Source organism: Parasteatoda tepidariorum, chromosome 9 (genome assembly GCF_043381705.1).
Source record: "Parasteatoda tepidariorum isolate YZ-2023 chromosome 9, CAS_Ptep_4.0, whole genome shotgun sequence".
NCBI classification, from domain to species: Eukaryota; Metazoa; Arthropoda; class Arachnida; order Araneae; family Theridiidae; genus Parasteatoda; species Parasteatoda tepidariorum.
The window spans coordinates 56,348,966-56,370,813 of NC_092212.1; the positions used below are offsets into that span (position 1 = coordinate 56,348,966).

Below are 21,848 nucleotides of genomic sequence, written 5' to 3' on the forward strand. Positions count from 1 at the left end.
CAAAAATAGGTCTACACCAAAAAAATTACAGCGGTTGACTTTGATAGGCATTATTATAGATAAGTTAAAATCTATATATTAGCTGCTTTAAAACAATTATTTATTATAAACAGGGAACGTTTATATAAAGATTATACCTTTCCGTAAAAAATCATATAAATCTATTAATCAGATTGATTAAAAGAATTACTCAGAGATTAAGAAATTCCCCCCAAAAGTTCTCATAAACATTAAAACTCCTGGAAAATATAAAATGGTTACCATTACAACAAATGCCAGTTACTATTTACAGTAACTACATATGCTAAATGTAATATTACTCCCTTTTGTAAAGTAAATAATTACACAGTCCAAGGTACAATACTCTACTTAATGCATAGTCTTAGAGTCCAAGTTAAATGCCATCCAAGATGCAACACTTTTACCCATACGTAGTTTTCGAATACACGTAGAATTCGAAACTAAAATACGTGCAGTCCTAGGTACAGCACTACTCATTTCGTAGTTTTCGAATGAGCTCCCAATTGATTCTCAAAACTACATTGTAGTCATTTTCGATCATATTAAATATTTTTTTTTATTGGGATAAAGGTGAGTACATAATGATTATATTTTTATTACATATTTGGGCTCTAAATTTTTAGTAAAAATCTAACCATAATTTTAAAAAATATGCATTAAAAGAAAATATGAAATAATAGAAAAAAAAACTAATGATATCAAACTTTTTAAAAACTCTCAAATATAAATGCATTGTAGAATTCCGAAATTTATAATAAATATTAGAAATTTTTGTTTCGACTTTCCGAAAATAATAATAATAATAGTAATTAAATTAATCATAAAACTTAGCATCGCTATTCAATTTACTTTGTATTTCAAAATATTTTGCGACCCTTGCTTGTTTGAGTATTTGAAATATGTTTTTTATTGGCTAAGCAATTATTAAAAACTTAAATATACTTTGACGTTTCTGCAAGTTTAATTAATACAGTTCACTAGAACGCTTTGCTTTTTTAAACGTAAATACCAAAACCAAAAAAGAGAAAAAAATACTATCATCAGCATTTTCTCATTCTTCTTATAATTTATATACTGCATTTCAGAGCTTAATTTGAAACAGCATTTAATTGCATTTTCCCTATAAAGATGATACTTGGTTACTATGACAACCAATGCAGAGCCCTAACGCATCATTTGTTGTTTCTCCTCCATTTCTTCTGGTAGAATGCGAAAATTTTTCGTTTTCTACTCTCTGTTTATTTTTGTTATTTTTTTTTAAAATTTCGTCTCAGGAGATTGAAATGTTCACGGGGGTGTAAGAAATGAAAATGGGTCTCTCCGCTTGGAAAAGCAAACATATGAAGCGTAATTTTTGTGGTATTTCTTGAAGAAATGTAAGTTATTAGAATCGTTGAAACATTAAACGGTCTGATTTTAGGCGCCTATTTTCCATGTTCAGTGCATTTATGAAAGTTCCATTAAGCGTTAAGGCTTATTGCGTACAGTGTAAATATTAATTTCCATTTTGGAAAGTTATCGTTTGCTTAAATTTAAAATTTTTTGGTGGTTTGCGGAATTGATTTTCTTGAAGAAGTTTTGTGAAGGCGTTTTAATTAAAAATGTTATGTGATTAATACCCATCAACGCTTAGGCGTACATTAATTTTTTTAAAAAGAAATTCACTTTATTGTGCATACAAGTTTTTAACTTTATATGGAGCAAGTAACTTTTCATTTAAGGTATAAAGACCATATTTTCATACATCAAGATATGAAAAAGTATATTGGTAGATAAATTTTAAAAAAGGTAATAGCTTAAATATTTTAAATAGATTAATAACTGTTATCTAATTTATTGTTTATATCAAAGAAATTATATTCATTTTTAAAATAGTAGTATGCTTAAATTTAGTACTATTAATTTTAGTGGAAATTTTTGAAAAAATTTTTATCAATTTTTTAAGGTTATGTTTCAAACAATAAATATTTTCCTTTTCATGCTCATCAACGCTTACATGTAACACTAAAGTCACGAAAGAAAATCTGAACTTTTCATGCGGAGAGCTTTTCACATTAAAATAGCAAATCGAATATTTTGTTAATAAAGTTTTAAGCTGTATATAGTTCCCTGCATCAGCATCATAACGTGAATAGACTAATACATAAATTGCAAAGAAAAAAAAGGAAAATAATTTAAGTATCTTTACGATTGTTATACTGCTTATTGTTTACATTAAAGAAAAAATAATTCACTTTTCCAAAGTAATAGTATGTTTGACCTTAAAATCAATTAAGTGATTCGCAAATTTTTTTAGGAATGAGTAAGAAAATGTTTGAGACAGTATTCACATATATAAAGGTGGCGTTTTACATAACCATGGACGCGTTGATAATAACATGCTAAAATTAGGAAAAAACTTTTAATGCGAGAAGTATTTTTGGAAAAGATCAACCGATAGGCTTAAAATCATATTTATAATGATCACAAAGTGAAATTATTCAAGCATATTTATTGATAAAAAGAAAAGAAAACATATATTTTAAACTGTTGAATCATTGAATTAAGAAGACTGTTAAGTTTCTTCTTAAAACAGATTAGGAATGCTACACGGAGAAAATAATTCAAGTAAAACTACCGTATAGTATGGAAATGAATGATACTGATAAAAAGAAACCCCAATTATAGTAAATAAAACCAAAATATACGCTTTAATTTGATTTGGAACTATGTTTTGGTAATTTCTTCGTTCTTTTAGCAATTGTTAATCGGAAATTCTAGTTTTTAAAATTATAGTTCATATTGTCCCCGATTAAGAAATTCCTATAAATTAAAAATAAATTTAACCAAATAAATGGTATTTCATGCCATGCTCAAAGATATTATGTTAAAATTACCAAATGTTACCACATTTACCATGTTTGTTCCAAATATTATAAAACCATATTTTATTGTTAACTTTACTAAAATCACTAGCAAAGCACGAAACACTAACATCACTAACAAAAATTACCTAAATTTTTGCAGCTTCCATATAGAGCCAGAAACATGGTAAATTTTACCAAATTCTATTATTTTTGACAGTAATTAAAAAAAATGTTGTTGTTAAAAACCGTTTTCAAAATTTTCGAAGTTCACTTACAATTTTAAAATTTAGAAACAAGACTTAACATCACTTTTAACTTAAATGGAAACAGCGTAATTGCCATGTAGTACGGTAAACAGAATTTTTGCCACCATAGCACATACAATTTTAATTCCTATAGTTTTCTTCCCCGAGATTTACAAAATATTCAAAATGATAGCACACTAAAAATTATTGCGCAAATAAAAATATGGAGTGTTACGTAAATACTCAGAAATGCCAGATAATAAATAAAAATAAAAATGATGGAGTGCCTTTATAATATTGAGCTTATGCGATTTAAATGTCAATGCCGATTTAAAATAAGTTGTCATAATAATACTCTCTTTGGAAACTGAACTTATCCAAATAAAGTCTTAGCCGCTTTCCGGTAGCCATGATATGAGGGAAGTACTCTATGAAAACAGTCCACGTCTTCGGAAAGAACTTGATGTATCTGAATACAGCTTGGAATAATTTACCTTAGAATACTGCCTTCAAGCAATTTCGAAATATCTTAGTCAGATTAGAATGTTTCATCAACTGCTTCAGGGCAGATAAATGACTTCCACTTTCTAGAAGTCCATGGATCATTTAACACTGCAGCACTATCTCCATAATAACCCTCATTTCCAGTTGGGTGCTGTAACTATTAACAGTTAAACTGGCCGTTTGAATTTAATCAACATTTTGATAGTCTGTAGTTATTCAAATCCGTATCAAAGTTAATAGTGCGATTTAACTTTAATATTTATTTTTAGCGATATATTTGAACTTGGTGAATTCTTCATAAAAGAAAAATAAATATTTCAATTGGAAAAGTTACAAAAATTTACTCAGAGAAAATAATCCCAGATAGCAATGAATCTTATAGTAAACATTGTATTTGCAGTTTCCTTTAATTGACACAACAAGGTTGAATGATTAATCATAATTCCGATAAAGCAGAAATGTTTCAATGCCAATATGGGCTTTTTTTAATATTGAATAAAAGCTCGCATAAACCTTTAGAAAATAATATCATTTCTAACCTTTCATTGCAAACCTTGTTTTTGAACTTTTTTCCCCTGGTGTGTTAAGGTTATCAAACGCCACATTTTTATAATGATGATGTGTAGCGTTTTTAAATTCAATCTCGATATAAAATGGCTATGTATGCACGATTGATGCGTACCTTATTGTGAATAATCTAGCATAATTAAATAAAACATACAAGTTCACATACTTGTTAAAACATACTTGTAGTTTCAAGCTTGCATGATTTATCATTTACAATCCTTGTTGAGGTTTTGCGATTAAGGTTTCTGCTATATGAAAAACAACCAGACAATGCTATCTGCACCAATAGAAATTTCTCGATAAAAATGGCGAAATATAAATTCGTTTAATTGTTATTTACTATATTCAACCAAAACAGTCGAATTACCATATACAGTTAATAATAAAACTGCTAAGTGTGAGAATCATTTATTGATTGTTTTTAAATACTGTTTAACAACCAGAATTCTATACGCGCCAACTAGGATCAACGTATGAAACCATTTTGTTCCGTGCTGTTGCGTACGTACTGTAGCTGGAAGAACTAATTGATCAATCTCATGACCGTCTAAACAAGGTAAATAAAGCAGTACTCACAAAGCTCCAATATCGGTTAAAGTTTTATTTTTATGATTTAGAAATTAGGCTAGATGTAAATGGTTACATAACCGTAAATTCTTGTATTCACGATATTTTCACAATTCTAGTAGTAAACGGTTTCAAAACCGTAAAGGGAAAAAATGTTCCTAGCAATAAACTTTATGATTACTGTTAATTATTGTTTAAACTTATGACATAGTAGGATTGAATGATGCTGATTATTTTACCGTCATTTTAGAATGAAAATTCTAACAGTGCGTAAATAAATCGAACAATCTTAATTTAGTTCTTAGTTAAAACAATCTGAATTAATTCATTCGTAAAATACTATTTTACACGTTAGTAAAATACTATATCCATTATGTTCTCAGGAAAAGTAATGAAAAAAACAATTAAAGACAGCAAAATGCATCTCCTTTTTAATAAATTTGCTCATCTTATTTTTATAAATGTATTATATAATATCCATGCCATTTTTTTAATGCCCGTTCCACATCTTTCAGACAATTCCTTTTTTATAGAATCACACAAGTTCTTGAATCAAAACTTGTTCTACCTTGACGTTAAAAGTTGTTTAGTACATTTCAGAGTTTTGTAATTATCAAAACAGTTCAAAATCTTAAGACACCAGGTTCTGTGCTTATGGTGGAGAGAGAAAAAAACAATGCAACCGAACTCTAACTACTCTTGCGAAGACCCCTTTAAGTCATTTTTTATTTAATTGTTGACTTTAATTGGTCGAATTAGAAACAATGGGTTTCTGAATTCTATGTATAGAATATAAACACATATTTATTTTTAAACATTCTGGCTTATTTCAGACCTGTTCAAATGCCACCAAATGAAAAAGAATAAATAAAAAAAAGGCTGAAACATTTAGGACATTCTATTAAATTTTAAATGTTATGAGGATTTATTATGAAATAATTAAAATAATCTTAATCAACAGATATTAATTAATATGCAAATCTTAATTTACTTCGTAAAACGATCTTAATTACAATTTTACTTCTCCTATTTTAACTATATTTTTCCCCTTCATGTTTATATTTCGCGTAAGTATAGCCATTGTTTAATTATTTTATTTTTATTCAATTATTTTTTGGTTTTTAATTTTACATTAAATAAACACCGCAAAAGCAACACTGTAAACTCAAATGAAAATTCTTAGGGAACACTCTTTTTTTTTCATTGATTCAGATGAAATATAAACAAGAAAATGAATTAAAATGGGAGCTGAGAATACTATACATTAGTTAGTTCGATTCTACTGCATAGGTGCCAACATGTACTGCAATCGAGAATATTTTTTCTTAGTGGCATTAATAATTACATTTTAGCGTAATTATTTTAATAACTAAAATTAAATATTAAATTATGTTACCTACCTTGACAAATAAGTAATTCAAACATACGTGTATAAGATGGATTAGTTAGGCAAATATCCATATGAGTGTTGAAAAAACAGCTTAACTTTAAAAAAAAATCATAAAACCATAAGAATTATAAGACTAACACTCTCTGAAATCTTTCTTAACAACCGTACAAGTTGTCAGCTATGCTATTGTCGTTAATTTATTCATCAATGAGGCAATCTCTCTAAGCCATTAATTTTATTCGCTAGATATGCTAATTTCAAGATATTTAGATATGACGAGTCAAATTAATTCCGATTATGCCAAACATAGAACATTTCTAAGATTCCATTTCCTCCAAACGATTTCACTAATCAAATTTGATAACACTATACCGTTTTACGATCTTTAGTAGATATTTGTAAATTATCTAATAAATAAAGACTTCCGTGCAATCCTTTATGTTTGGCATAATCCTTGAATTATATCCAAAAATAATAAGTGAAGACTATTTCATTTTAACTTTCTATGTCAACGATTCGTGTTTGAAAGAATTTATATGTTGCTTTAATTTTACTATTAAATTTTTTAATCTTTTATTTTTGTTTCCCAAAAAAGTAAAGAATTTTGAAGAAAAAAAACATAAAAATGGCTTCTGATAAGGGGAAAATTTAAGACTGCTGTCACTTTTCGAAATAATAAGTTGACATTTTTAAGAAAAATTCATATGCTTTGAAATTCTTAAAGAATTAAACTATCGCTTTTTTGAGAAAGAAGAAATTCGATTTTACGGAAAATAAGCTAATCATTAGTGATAACAAGCCGGTGATATGAATAAAAATTGTATTTATTTATTTCTGGACATATTATGTAGCAGTCTGAACATAATTACGCAGTAAATTATACAATTATTCGAGATATTATAATTGAAAATTCCCTTATAAGTGCAATTATGTTACAATAATACACACAATAATACCATAAATACAATTACAATACAATAATTTACCTCATAATACAGTTAATTTTAGTATTAAATTAAAATACGAGTGTCCCATTAAATATGTATAATACTGGATTGTAAAAAATTCCAGGTCTAATTACGGTATAAAATACCGGCTCTAACACGGCATAAAATACAGTAATTTCTACAGTAATATTTATTTAATTCGAATGATTCAGCGATTTTACGATAATTATTACTGTAAAAAATACGGTATGTTAGATTTTTTGTTCCGTAAAACGTCCTAGTAAAAATTTATTTTACTTTAAAAAATACTGTCCTCCTGAACGCCAGTAGATTTTACCGTACTATGATCCGGAATCTTTTTACAGTGTTTCTAACGAATAGAGTTCTATGGTAGATGTGTCTGAATTTCGTTTTCGGATTAAGCGTGTTTTTAATAACGATGTTGCTTTTCTTCTTTTTTTTTTTTTTTTTTGTTAGAAATTTTTGTGATTTAAGCAAAATGTATGACAATTTTTATGGCTTATTAAATTAATAGATTACATGCTAAATGAAATCAAAAAACAGTACCGTGTTTTTTTTTTAATTTTATGAAAACTGTAAAGAAGAAACTTTTTAAAAAATTATCAATTTTTTTTTTCTAATTTCAAAAATAGAGCAAATCAGAATAAATTGAATACACGATTTAAAAACCTTTCTATCTTTTATGGTTGTTCAAATATTCTGAGCAAAATTTAATTATGCATTTATTATTTTTTTTCTTCTAGAAAATATAACTGTACTGTATAGTCAGTCGATTTTATCAATCTTTCTTAGTTTCGTTTTTGAAAGAGGAAACAGCGCACATCCTGACTATGCTTTTATCGGAATGTGAGGGATGAAAACAATTTCCGGCTTTCCGTTCGCTTTTTCCCGATTTTGCTAAATTTTCATTTTTATCTTTCTGGAACTGCGCAGAAAACATCTGATTGTTTGTTCGCAGTAAGCAAGTAAAAAAAGGGCTGAGTTTAATTTCTCGCGATTGTTAGTGATGTCAAATGATTGAACATAGTGAATGAATAAATCTTGACTTTTTTACATAGAAAAGATTTAGATTGGCGATAAGCAGTTTAAAATAAAACAAATAAAGTTATTTTGCTCTTATGTTGAAATATTTTGAACGAAATCAGAAGGTAATTTGAATTAATCTTATTTGATTGGGAGAAATGGAAATAATCTGAACTGTCGCACTCTCCAAAATAAAACGTGTTGCGTAAGTGCCACAACAATTATTAAACATCAATAAGACATGCTACCTCAATTTAATCTGAAGGTACCGTAAAATAGTTGAAGTTTGGTTTACACATTTAGACGATTAGGCGATTCAACGATCCTTGAGCTGTGTTTCGTTAATTTTAAGAATCATTTCGTCACGAAATCGCGTGTATGAGACGCGAACTGTCAATTATTTGATAAAAATATTTTCTCAATCAATTCATCATACAGCATTGAGGGTGATTTTTAACAAGAATGGTGAAATTAGATAGATGACAAGATGATCGAAAGCAAAATGATGATAAAACCAGACGCCTATATGGTTATCAAGTAGTTGGCCTCTTACCAGAGTTTTCCATTCATCAATCCAAAATATCCTCGAATTAAGTTAAGAAATCTTATAAAATAACCCTTTAAATTAACGGTGAACTCTTTTATTTTTGTTTAAGTGCGTTGCAGTTATGGACTAAGAGCTTTTTTCTCGAAAAAGGAGTCATTTATATAAATTAATACGCAACTCTATTAATTTTGCAGATGTTCGTACAAATATGGGTACTAGACTTTTCTTTATAAAAAAAGGAACACTACGGTATTAAAGAAAGGACAACTCTCTGTTTTTTACAGAAATACCATAGAGCGTAAAACACAAAACCCCTTTTGTCTGCGGCACTAATTGTAACTCTATTATTTGAAATAAAGGAAATAATTAATAGTTTTATTTGTTTTATTTTAGCTGGGCTCTTCGAAAGTGGAGATGAAGGCCTAGAGTTAGCATTCCGTCAAGCTGTGGATCACGTAAACGCAGACACTAATGTATTACCTACGAGTAGACTGCAGGCACAAATTGAAAGACTTGAAAGACATGACAGTTTTACAGCGTCCAAAAAAGGTAAGCTCATCAATTCTGCTATAGTAAAAGAGTACAGAGTATTTAATTCTAAATTGACAAAACATTCTTTGAACCAAACGCGCAGCAGAATTTTCAAAAGAAAGAATAAATATAGCAATGAAGAAAACGAAAGAATAAAAATAAAAATATGATCACCGAAGCCGACGTCTTCAGGGGATACTGGCCTTGGAAGCCATAAAACAAAACCTTTTCTACTGAGAGAGAGGCAAAATTAGGTGCCAAAAGTAACTCTCTCAGTAACCCGAAGGTTTTGTATAAGTCCAGGAAAAAATACATGAAATACATAAAACCAATTCAGAAAAGAAATTCAAACAAAAACTTGAGAAAATGAAAACTCACATTAAACCGGCAAAACAGCGATTTTACAAGCAAACTAAATGCAAAGGAAACTCTTTAAACAAAAGAAAACAACGCCTTCTATTAAAATGCGCAGATTGAAAAAAAGAAGTAAAAGAGAAGATTACGTAACAAATTAATATAATGCTTAACTGAGGCTGCTCAGTTGAGACTTGAATTGCGCTCTGTTAAAAGAAATAAAAATCTAGTATTCTTCAATCATTTTCTTAATCAAAAAATTAACATTGCAAAAGTTAAAAGGAAAAAAAAATCAATTCTCATCATTAGGAATTTCCGGCATTTTTCCTCTTCCGATAGACTTTTTATCAGTTACGGGGTCTTAGAATGACCCCGAGAAGCCTTCCGTTCGTTTTACAAATAATTTTATTTCATCTGGCTGTTGAATTCAGTTCATTCTTTTTCATTTCTAATTAAAGCGTTTCCTACTTGTTTACATTGTTCTGAAAAGTTTTATCAAAATAATACAGGAACTACTTTGTTATCTAACAAGAATCCACTAACTACGTCTAAAAACGACGATGTTACCTAACTGAGTATAAAAACCAAACACCTTCGTCTGTTACTTATTAGTGATTAACGTTAGCAAAAGGGCACTTAAACCGCTTTTGAATCATGAACAGCCAGTGCAAATATTAAAATGTTTTTGCGTACAATCCCCAGAAGTTAATTAAAAGCTTCCCCACAGGGAAGTTCTGCTAGAGAAATCAAGAACTGCTGGAACTAACTCATGATTTTCGCCTAATTTTTTCCCCAAAGGAACATATAATTCTTGTGCGTAACAGTTTTCTCAGAGAACGCAAAATATAAATAAATGTCACTACATACTTTCATGTCTGCATTTATACATATCGAGGGTAGTGTATCTATCATTACGAAAATATAATTCTGATTCACTAGTATATAAGACATGTTAACTCGATTCTGTGGTTGGGTATCTTTGCATAGATGAAGGTTGACATTGTCGATAAGAACTCACCCCCACATAGGTGACCCGCACGTGATGTGAACACGCCCACGACAGAAACTCCCACTTCGATTTGAACACGCCTATTAAGATGGATAATCCGCATTGAACTGTTGACTTGCTACTTGTGACTGCGACGTTATTCACCTCCTTACGCTGTTGCTACTCAGTCTCGATCACACACAACGTCGGCCTGTATACAATTAACTGCATACAATCGACTGCTAATGGCAACATAGGAGCGACCACGATCGTGAACTTAATACAGCTCCTACGATCAGCGCTCAAAAAGTACGGTGATCTTAATACAGCTCACCCGGTTTTTCACAAGTAATAAATCAACTAGTGGTATTCTATCACAGATATAATTCTGGTGGGGGAGTTTGTAGTTTATCGACCACTACAAGCACATAATTCCAATTCACTAGTATATTAGACATGTTAACTCGATTCTGTGATTGGGTACCTTTATATAGATGAAGGTTGACTTTTTCGATAACTACTCTTTTCACATCGAGTATAATATAATAATTTATATAATAATTATCAGAGAAGTAAATATTATTACATTTTATTAACTTTTTTCGCAAAAGGAATAGTAAAAAGCTTCCAATAGTTGAAATTTTTTTATTCAGCTCAAAAGTGTTGTATTTCCAATAAAAATTATAACATTTCTTTTTTCTTTTTTCTACCAGCGTAATAATGAATTTGCCTTGGGGTCATTCCATGAACGTCTTAACATTCCTTCAGGAGGAGTGCGTCCCCCCTCACTACGTTTCTCAAACAACTTATTTTAAAATAAAAGAACTTTTCTGTGAATGTAGATGATATCAGTAAGTTTAACGCAGTTTGCGAAGAAAAGAAGAAAAAAAGACACTAATAAATAATGACGTTTTAAAATAAATGATATTTTTAGTAATGCCCGTCTTAACTATATGCTTTTAGAATCCCAGTCAAAAATTATGTTGAATAGTAAGCACGCACAATAGGGGTCCCAAGTCAATATTTTAGAAAGGAAAAAAGAAAAACTCAAACAAAATCTAAGGAAACATGATATATAAAAGCCGGAACTAAAACGCGTGAAAACTTATTCGATTTTCAGAGAAAACAGAGAGACAAGTTAAGTGGTGATTGTTACACCATCTCCAAGTTTTGTTAGGCGGTGAAGCTAGTTTTGGTGTTTTACATTTACTATGTCACTATTAATTTAAGTCACTAGTAATTCATTATATCTCAACAGCATTTGCGTTTCTTTCTCAGTGAAATATCAATGTACAGTGAGCAAAATAAAAAAAGGGACTACCCTGATTAACTTTTGTTCTAATGATCGGATATTCACGCTCTAGGGCTCCTTCTTAATGGTTTGAGGGGGTGACTTTAAATATGCTAATTAATGCAGACGATATTTTAAGTTACGGAATCAGGCACAAAAAAAGTTGCACATTTAAAATTCGCATATTTATAATACTGAAAAAGTCGCGCATTTAAAATTTAATTTCTCAGGAACTAGTCAACCAATTTTGCTCAAATTTTGCATTTTGCCATGCAAATGCAAAATTTCCCTTTTTTTATTTTGCTCACTGTACATTGATATTTAACTGAGAAAGAAACGCAAATGCTGTTGAGATATAATGAATTACTAGTGACTTAAATTACTAGTGACATAGCAAATGTAAAACACCAAAACTAGCTTCACCGCCTAACAAAACTTGGAGATGGTGTAAAAGATTGAATACCTTAAAATTAAAAAATTTTTTGACCATTTTTTAATAAACAAATAAAAAATTATAAATGCATACTTTAATTAATTTTTTGCATGGAATTATCTTTGGATAAACTAACTTTATAATTGCGTCCGAAAATTCTTCATTTCGCTGAAAAATTTCTCGTGATATCTCGGAATACGCAAAAAGTAAATTAACATATAGGGGTCCAAACTTTGGAGCGCTCTCCTGACCAAACTATGGGTACCATATTTTTCAGATTGTGGCTACCCCCTATATTTTTAGGGTCCGCAATCCGAATCTGTTGGAAAAAAGGTATGTTTGTGTAAAGAAAATACGTTTTTGTGTGTGATTTCGTTGCTTAAAATATCGTCTGTACTAATTAATTAGCATATTTGACGTTGCCCTTTGAATCGTTACGAATAAGTCCTAGAACGTGAAGATCCGATCATTAGATTAAAAGTTAATTAGGGTGGTCCGTGTTATTAGCGTACTTTTTTATCTCCAGACATGGATGTTCCATTTAAAGTTTCATTAAAGCACTTAAAATTGCATTAAATGCGTTCATTCAGTTCAGAAAATGCAATTGCTATGTTTCAATTACAAACAAAAGGGAATAGGCAACCTTATAAATAAATTACATTAGCCAAATTGATTTATTACATATCTCTTTTTTAAACTAATTTTGGTGAACTTTATAAACTTATGAAATTTTCAAACTTAAAACATAAAGTTTATAAAATCATTTTAAAAAATAAATTTTGAAATTGAATGCCATGTCATTTCATTACACATAAAAGCTGCAACAATTGAGTTAAAAAGTAGTAGCAAAATTTTGTACAAGTTTTCTTTTTATCCATTTCCAAATCTTTTCTTTGAAATCACTTGTTCTTGTTGTTAATTTACGTCGCACTAGAGCTGCACAATGGGCTAATGGCGACGGTCTGGGAAACATCCCGGAGGATGATCCGAAGACATGCCATCACAATTTTGATCCTCTGCGGAGGGGATGGCACCCCCGCTTCGGTAGCCCGACGACCTGCACGCGAAGTCGATCACTTTACAGTAGTACTGTTTAACGAGGACCAATACCTCACACCCTCGGTCCCTACGCAGACTGATCCAAGTGGTCACCCACCCGCACTCTGACCGTAGCCAGTGATGCTTGACTTCGGTGATCTGATGGGAACCGTGTCTTAACGATCAGTCCACTGCGGGACTAGATCAGAGATATTACGAAAAAAAGACAATATGACAGAAGTTAAGATCGCTAATTTCTCGAGCATAGATTATAAAATTTAAAGGTAAATTTTATTCCCTTAAAACAGATTAATGATTAAATAATTCTCGATGTTTCATTGCTATAGACACTGATCTGTCGGTGTGAAGGTTCGATTCCCGGGTTTGGGTTTTTATTGCCTGCATGAAGTTCACCCAGCTTCAGATTGAGAAATACCAGCTTTTCTGGAAAATAAACGTTCCTTCTATTTGGTCGTTAGTCATGAAATTGCGAAGTCTCAACCTCAATGACCCTCCTGGCATACTACGAGCTATTGAGGCAAAAGTTTTACTAATTAAAAGAAATCAATTTAGTAATTATAAAACAGCTGTTTCTTTTCTTTTGAAAGTATAAAATTTCATTGTGAAGAAAAATATATGTTTAAAAATGTTTCCATGAACAATAGTTTCAATAAAATACGGAAGAGTCATAATTTTTATTTCGTTATCTGCGTTGAGAGATTTAAATATGAGATGCGTTATATAATTAATTAAATATTTTATCAAATAATGCCAAATAGAAATGAACACCAACAATTATACTTACTCTAAAAATTGATTAAATTTTATTTCATGCATTATTTAATTAACTACATCTTGGAACTCAATTGTTAAGTAGTTCCTTTTATAATTAATAAAGTTCAGTTTCTGATTAAAAAAAATCAATTTCATGATTATATTTCCATTTTTGTGAGTGAAAGCTCTATGATTATGAATTGAAGAATTTTTGTAATTATTGATAAATTTTGCAAAACATCCAAGAACAAAAAAAAAGTTGTTTCTTAAAGAAAATGCATTTTAATTATTCATGAACTCTTCATGAAAAGAAGTTCTACATCCAAATTGTGTAGTTTAAAAATTTAATTAATTTTTAATTTTGTGAAATTAATTTATTTTAAATTCCGTGTATATCAGAATTTAAGACACATTGTTCATAAAATAGGCTTATTTTTATGAATAAAATTTTTTTTTCAAAAAAATAACATGAAGCAATTAATTTGTAGTATTTTCGTAAAACGTTTCGAAGATTAAAAGATAATTACTTAATTGCTCTGAATTTTTTTATGAATATACATAAAAGTTTTTTTTAGCATAAACAAACAAATATAATAAAGTTTTTCGAAAAGTGAACGTTATTTGATAGTAAGTTTAATTTTTTTGGAACATTTTTCGTTATTGATACGTTGATTGCCAGTCACGTAATGATTTGTCTATGGTTGTCGCCCCACCGTAGAAATGGGAATTTTGCCAAAGGACATTTCGTTTTTATATATGTTAATTGTTACGTTAGATTTAGAACATTCCTGTTAGAATATTTCGCTTGCGTAAAAGGTATAACTGATTCCGAAATGCCACATGATGCAAGAAAAGAGAAACAAAATAATTAAAATAAGAATAAAACTATAGATTTTTACTCCAAAAAAAGTTGTTAAGGCTTCACAACTCATGATACAAGATTTTTCTAACAACTGATGACAACTAACAACTTTAATAACTTCTTAACAACTAACTTCTAATCCTTAATCCATCCCTAAACCATCAATCATATCTAACATGCCCAAAATAATGAACATTTGAAAATTTATGTATCCGAAAAATTTTTGTTTAAAAAATGTGCCAACTTTTTTATTTACTTAATTTTTTTTTAGAATTTGCTGTGTAGATTTTTCAGACGAGGCAAACAAAGTTTTTTATTCTGTCAAAGGTGTCAATAATTTCAAACGTTTATAAAAATGATAAAACTGAAATGATAAAAAAATACATCTGAAAAATAAAGGAGAAAAAGAACCCATTCTAACTTGTTTGGTACAGATACTACCTTTAAAAAAATATTGGAACATGTCATAGTCTTTTCTCCTACGCAGAAATTGACAGTTTCGTTTAAAAAGAAGGAATTGTTTTAAGTGAAAACATTGAGTTTTTAAAAGTTTCGAAAAAACTCTATAGGGAAATAATAGAAAGGTAAAGAAGTATAGGGGAAGAGTAGAGAATTTGTTCATACGCTTAAAAAAATCCAGGCTTTTGAGCTATATCAAGATAATAAATAGACGTCATTTTTTTAAAAACAATTTCTCATATATTGTATATATAGAAAGAAAAAAAGTTAAACACATTATTTTTCGACAAATGTTTAACAATGTGGAAAAAATGTGGAAATAAAGAAAATTTAAGAAAGAGGAAATATTTATATGCGAAAATTTAAAGGTATGGTTAATTTATGGGGAGAAATTATTGTATATATATATATACAGAGGTGGTTAAAAGTGTGGATATTTTTTGAAAGTTTCATGTTTTTCAACTTTGTGTGCTTGTAGAATATATTAACTTTCACTTAAATACAAACGTTTAGATATCAAATTGAAGGTAATTTAATGTAAAATTAAACAATAAGTACAGTATTACAATATCTGTATTACAAAAAAATTTATGCAACTAATAGTAAGATCTATCTTAGATTAGCATTTTTTTAAAGTGATACTTACACAATCAATACTTAATAGGATAACTCTTATTTTTTAAGACAGCTTCACAGCGTCTTTTCATCGAGTGAACGTGTGTTTGGAGTTCATCTTTCGTAATCACATGGTGCCATGAATCAATTATAGCTTCAATAAGTTGTCTTTTATTGGATGGACGTTTTTTTCGTACGAGAATTTTCAAATGTCGCCACAAAATTTCAATTGGATTGAAATCAGGGCTGTCTCCTGGCCATGGTAATATATATATATGCCTTTATTTTGAAACCATGCTTTGCATACTTTTGATGTGTGGTATGGAGCTGAATCCTGCTCAAAAATAAATGGTGCGTTATTGGGGAAGAGATCTCTGATGGAAGGTATCAATTTTGGTTTCAGGACAGTTTCGATGTATTTTTTAGCATTCAGGATGCCATCAATCACTTGAATTTGGCCCACACCATCTGCAGACATACATGCCCAAATCATGACATTTGTTGGGCTTTTTGTAGTTACTTCAATGCAATCAGGATGAAGTTATTCACCTACTCTACGTCTCACGTATTTTCTACCATCACTACCAAAGAGCGATATTTTACTCTCATCGCTCCCGATTACTTGCTTCCATTGATTTTCTGACCATTTAATGTGTTCTTTTGCCCACTTAGCTCGTTTTTCGCGTTGCTTTTGATTTAAATATGGTTTTTCCTTGGAATTCTAGCTCGTAGTCCAAATCCTGATAACCTTTTTCTTATTGTTCTTGAACTCACTGCAATACCCACTGCATTCATTTCACATCTAATGGCATCTGATGAAATTTTTCTATCTTGAAAGCATAGCCGTTTAATTTTTCTATCGGCAGTAGCACTTGTGCATATTTTTCGGCCTGGTTTGGCTTTATTTTCCACTGATTTCGTTTTTTCATAACGTAAACAGAACTTTCGCACACAAAAACAAGTCACTGAACCACCAACTTGTCTTTCAATTTCATCATAAAAGAGGCCATTTTCTCTCAATATGACAATTCGGCTTCTTTTTGTAGATGTCCAATTGGTTCTTTTTGTGGATGACATTGTTTAAAATTAGTTTAATAAAAAAAAGGACTTTAAATATTCAAAAACAGCAATACTCTATTTAATTGTAGTAGTATGCATCATTTCGCAAAATATTTCCATCCACGCTGCTCTTTTACCATCCAAATAACCTAAACTATAGTTACAGACATTTGATGGGTCCTAAGAACAGTGTTTGTGATTGGCTAGTACCCTTTTATTACAAAACACGTCTTTTTTCAAAACGATTTGTGTTTGTTTGCTCCACTAAAATGAGCATAACTTTTTTTGTAATACAGATATTTTAGTTCTGTTTTTGTGATTACATTTTACATTAAATTACCTTCAATTTGATATATAAACGATTTGATCAATTTGATATATTAAGTGAAAACTAATATATTCTACAAGCACACAAAGTTGAAAAACACGAAACTTTCAAAAAATTTCCACACTTTTGGCCGCCACTGTATATATTTATAAACTTTTGTTATTCGTTAGATTAGTCAATCTAATTTAAACCCATTTTTTATTGATTTTTTTATTTATCAGTAAATTTAATTTCTGCTTTTCTTCTTTCATTTTAAACTCTTACTTACAATGACTTTATTTTTTCGTATCTTCGGAACTTTGAGGCACTATAAGGAGTCATTTTTATCGTAGAATAATTTTACTTTATTTCGAAATGTACCTCGTAATTATAATATATAAATATATATATAGATATATATATATATATATATATATGTATACAGGGTGGTCCTAAAATATACGTCAAAAATGTAAAGGTATGTAGAGGGGACATAAATAAGCACATTTCGGATAGGAATGTGTGTGCGGTAATGGCACATTAAAGCACTAGCTTGTAAAGCAGTATGAATCAGAGGAAACTGAAAAGACAAGTAAAGACAAAAGAAAATAAAAATTTATCAACAGTTTACAAGAGGTGCTCGAAAGAGCAGCCACCAACAACGATACAGGATTCACAGTGACGGCGCATGGATCGGCGTACATTAGAAAAGACGTTAGGCATGTGAAGCACATGTAAAGCAGAAACAGACAAGAGGGAAACAAGATCTTCTTGATGGGACTCTCGTACACCAGGCTTTTAATATGACTCCAAAAGAAAAAATCCAAGTAGGTTAAATCAGGAGAACGCGGTGGCCAGGGAACTGGACCACCCCGTCCTATCCAATGCTGGCCGTAGATAGCGTCCAGGTGATTTCCGACGCTCCCTGTCCATCCTCTGAGCAGTTAATTCGTTTCCTTGTGCAGCCCCATACATGAAATGCACGTCGGCAAGCTCCACTTTGGTGAAACGATGCATGCTGATTGAGATACGTGTGGGAATCCAGCTAGCAAAGTTTTTATAAGCCGCTGTCCTCAGTCTCAAGGCGGCTTTTCCGCCCATACAATCTTATTCGAAATATGCTTATTTAAGTCCCCTCTACCTACCTTTACATTTTTGACATATATTTTAGGACCACCCTGTATAAGTTCAAAATGTAGAGAAAACAAGGAAAGAATTACAGAACATTGAAAGAAGGGGAAAAATAAATAAAGGAAAAATAATAATATTATTAACAAGAAACCGGGAAAAAATATTTAAAAAAAATGAAAAAAATCAGTCCGAAATAAAGGACAAAATTTTTTAAAAAAATCCAGAAAATAAAAGATATAATCTTTTCATCAGCTCACACGATTATATCCACAAAAAAGAGTCCTTTCTAATATTGTATCAATATAGCCAAAGCAAAATATATCAGTACAATAGAGAGAGAAGCACTCAAAAAATTTTACGAAAAAATTGCAACAAATAAAATGGAAGACAATAAGTAAAAATATCACGTAAATAAAACCTAATGTTTTTTTTGTTTTTCTTAATTTTCTTCGTGCTTTTTGTATTTATTTATTATGCTGTATATATATATGCTTGTTTAATTAATCTGTTAATGAAAACAATTTATGAATATTATCATAAAAATGTTTCTATATTTTTCAGTATGTGAGCTATTGGGAGGAGGCATGGCAGCTGTCTTCGGCCCACAATCTACAGAATCTAGTAGTGCAGTACAATCTACATGTGCGGCACTTGAAGTACCACATATACAAACTAGATGGGATTATAGAACAAAGCCCAGTCAGCATACAGTGAATCTTTATCCACATCCCAGTGCATTAGGCTTAGCTTACTTGGCCTACGTCACTGAGAAGCAGTGGAAACAGTTTGCCATTTTATATGAACATAATGATGGTAAATACAGATAATATATATATTGTTGTTAAGATAAAAAATGTGTCTAGTAAATTAGATTTTTTTAAATTTAAATAAAAGAAAAACTTTTAAAAACTTACAATAACTATATCTAGATTATAGCTGTACACTATAAGTCATACTCTTAATTTACTTGATTTATCCAAGCGAATATTTGGAGATGAAAATAAAATTGGCTTTAGCAGTAATTTAATTGGTTAAAACGCTAGAGTAGTGTAAGCCAGAACTGCTTCGGAAATTCCGTAGTTTCAGAAATCTTTTTTCCCAGTGGTTGCAAGGTAATATCTAATATTTTAATAAACTAGATTTAAAGGAAATTTGTTCACAATTTCTAATAAATAGTTTAAACAGGCATGTTAAAAATCAGGTAAAATTGTAAGTTCTGATAAAAAGTTTTGCAATAGCTTAATTTGTTTTAGAATTTTTGATTAGGTTCACTATCTCTGAACAATTTTTCCTTCACGAAACTAAAATATTAGAGGCTTTAATTTTAGGTTTAAACATTAGAGGCTCTAATTACTAAAGTAGCATAAATTTGAAAATAAAAAGAAAGAAACGTTGGAAATCTTGAAGTATTGTTCGCTATGTTTTTCTACTTTCATTTTTAACACAAATTAAGTAATACCTATTCATTAAACAGCAGGATTGATTATAAAGTAAGGCATAAATTTTTTAATTAAAATTAGTGCAATAAGATTTTTTTTTTATTTTTCCTGCTAGTTACCATTAATTATTATTTTTATATCTACATTAGAAGAGATAAAAATGAATTAACAATGTGCAAATAGTTTTATAATTATAACTAATGATAAAAGCAAAACATCTATTTTATAAATAACTGTTAAAAATGTGAAAAGAACTATTTGACTAATTTCGATAGTTCAATATCATATCTTTGAGTAAGTTAGTTTTGTAATTAAAAGGATATGTGCAATTTATAATCAGTATTCGTAGTTTAACACGAATTTCTTCAAAACTACATTCTTTCTCAGTTTTTGATTTTGTTAAAGTTTGGCATTTTATAATTTGCCCTCAATTTTTATGTATTTTTCTTCACTTTTTAAAATGAAGCAAATTGTCAAGTAATGCTTGCACTAAGCAATAGTCTTGTTATTTAAAGTATATATGAATGATATTCTATTCATAATAGAAAAACACCCTCATATTTAGCTTTTAGATTGATATCTCCTTTCGACCAGTAAATATTATTTTTTTAAAAAATAACAAATATTTTAGCATTAATGCACTTCTAAGCCTTGTCCCTTATACCCATTACGTAACCCTCTATAAATTTTAACAATGTGCATACTTTCACGAAGTTCTTTTTGTTCCACAAACTTGGTCCCCTTCCAAATCTCTCACTTAACGCAAGTAAAGTTGTGTTCCAAAAATGCTTTCCAGAATGTTAAAAGTATTCCGAAGCTATAAAATTCTTTACATAGAATAAACGTTTGGACGAAATTTCTTCAACCGAAATGGCGGGATAGCATAGTTATGACTTTCATAAATTCAACTTGAAAAGACGTTGTACTAAAAGCACCCAAAAGAATTTAATATCACTCATTTCAAGCGTAAACATGAAACATGGGAGTGATTTACCGTCAGTAACATGTCACTTTTAATTAGCTGATAGCAAAGTTCTAGAAGCCTTTGAAGTGAAAGTAATACCATCATAGCTATTGGAAAACATATTTCCCGAAGCTTTACGTCATTCTTAATGGCTGTCAGTCTTGTTTCCAGTTTATAAAGCTTGGATGATTACTTGTTAGATATGCGCTAGTATTAATAACATAACCAGAATGAGATTAACTATAATCATATTTATAAAAGAGTTCTGCAAAAAAATGTGTTTCTTTTAAATATTTCTTAACACAACAGCTATATTGATTCTGGGTTGAAATTGGATCGAAATTCTTATGATTTTTGTTTTGCTTAGAATACGAAGCAGCCTTTGAACAGTAAAAAATTATTCATCAAATTACAAAAAATGGCAAAGATACCCGGGGTGCCGGTACTTTTTATCGTTAATTCCATTTTTACCGTAAAATTTTACTCAACAAAAAATCAGATATTTCGTAAGTTTTTTTAATATTTTATATTGTATTGATCACTGAAGATAATTAATTAATTATAATGTTGGTGTTGTAGTTAATTTACGTCGCACTAGAGCTGCACGATGGGCTACTGGCGACGGTCTGGGAAACACCCCTGAGGATGATCCGAAGACATGCCATCACAATTTTGATCCTCTGCCGAGGGGATGGCACCCCCGCTTCGGTAGCCCGAGGACCTGCGCGCGAAGTCGAGCACTTTACGGTAGAATAGTGTAACGAGAACCAATACATCACACCCTCGGTCCTTACGCAGACTGATCCAAGTGGTCACCCACCCACACACTGACCGTAGCCAGTGATGCTTGACTTCAGTAATCTGCTGGGAATTGTGTTTTAACGATCAGTCTACTGCGGGACAATTAATTATAATGAATAAAATT

The 21,848-nt window shown here is 30.1% G+C and overlaps 1 protein-coding gene across 1 annotated transcript in view; it reads left to right on the forward strand.

Moving 5' to 3' along the window:
- LOC107444771 (glutamate receptor ionotropic, kainate 2-like) overlaps positions 1-21,848 on the forward strand; it is a 106,944-nt gene that overhangs the window by 31,725 nt on the left and 53,371 nt on the right. The window contains exons 2-3 of the mRNA XM_071186014.1: positions 9,072-9,227; positions 19,082-19,333. Coding sequence (XP_071042115.1) covers positions 9,072-9,227; positions 19,082-19,333 — 408 coding nt within the window. The remainder of the gene's footprint in view (positions 1-9,071; positions 9,228-19,081; positions 19,334-21,848) is intronic.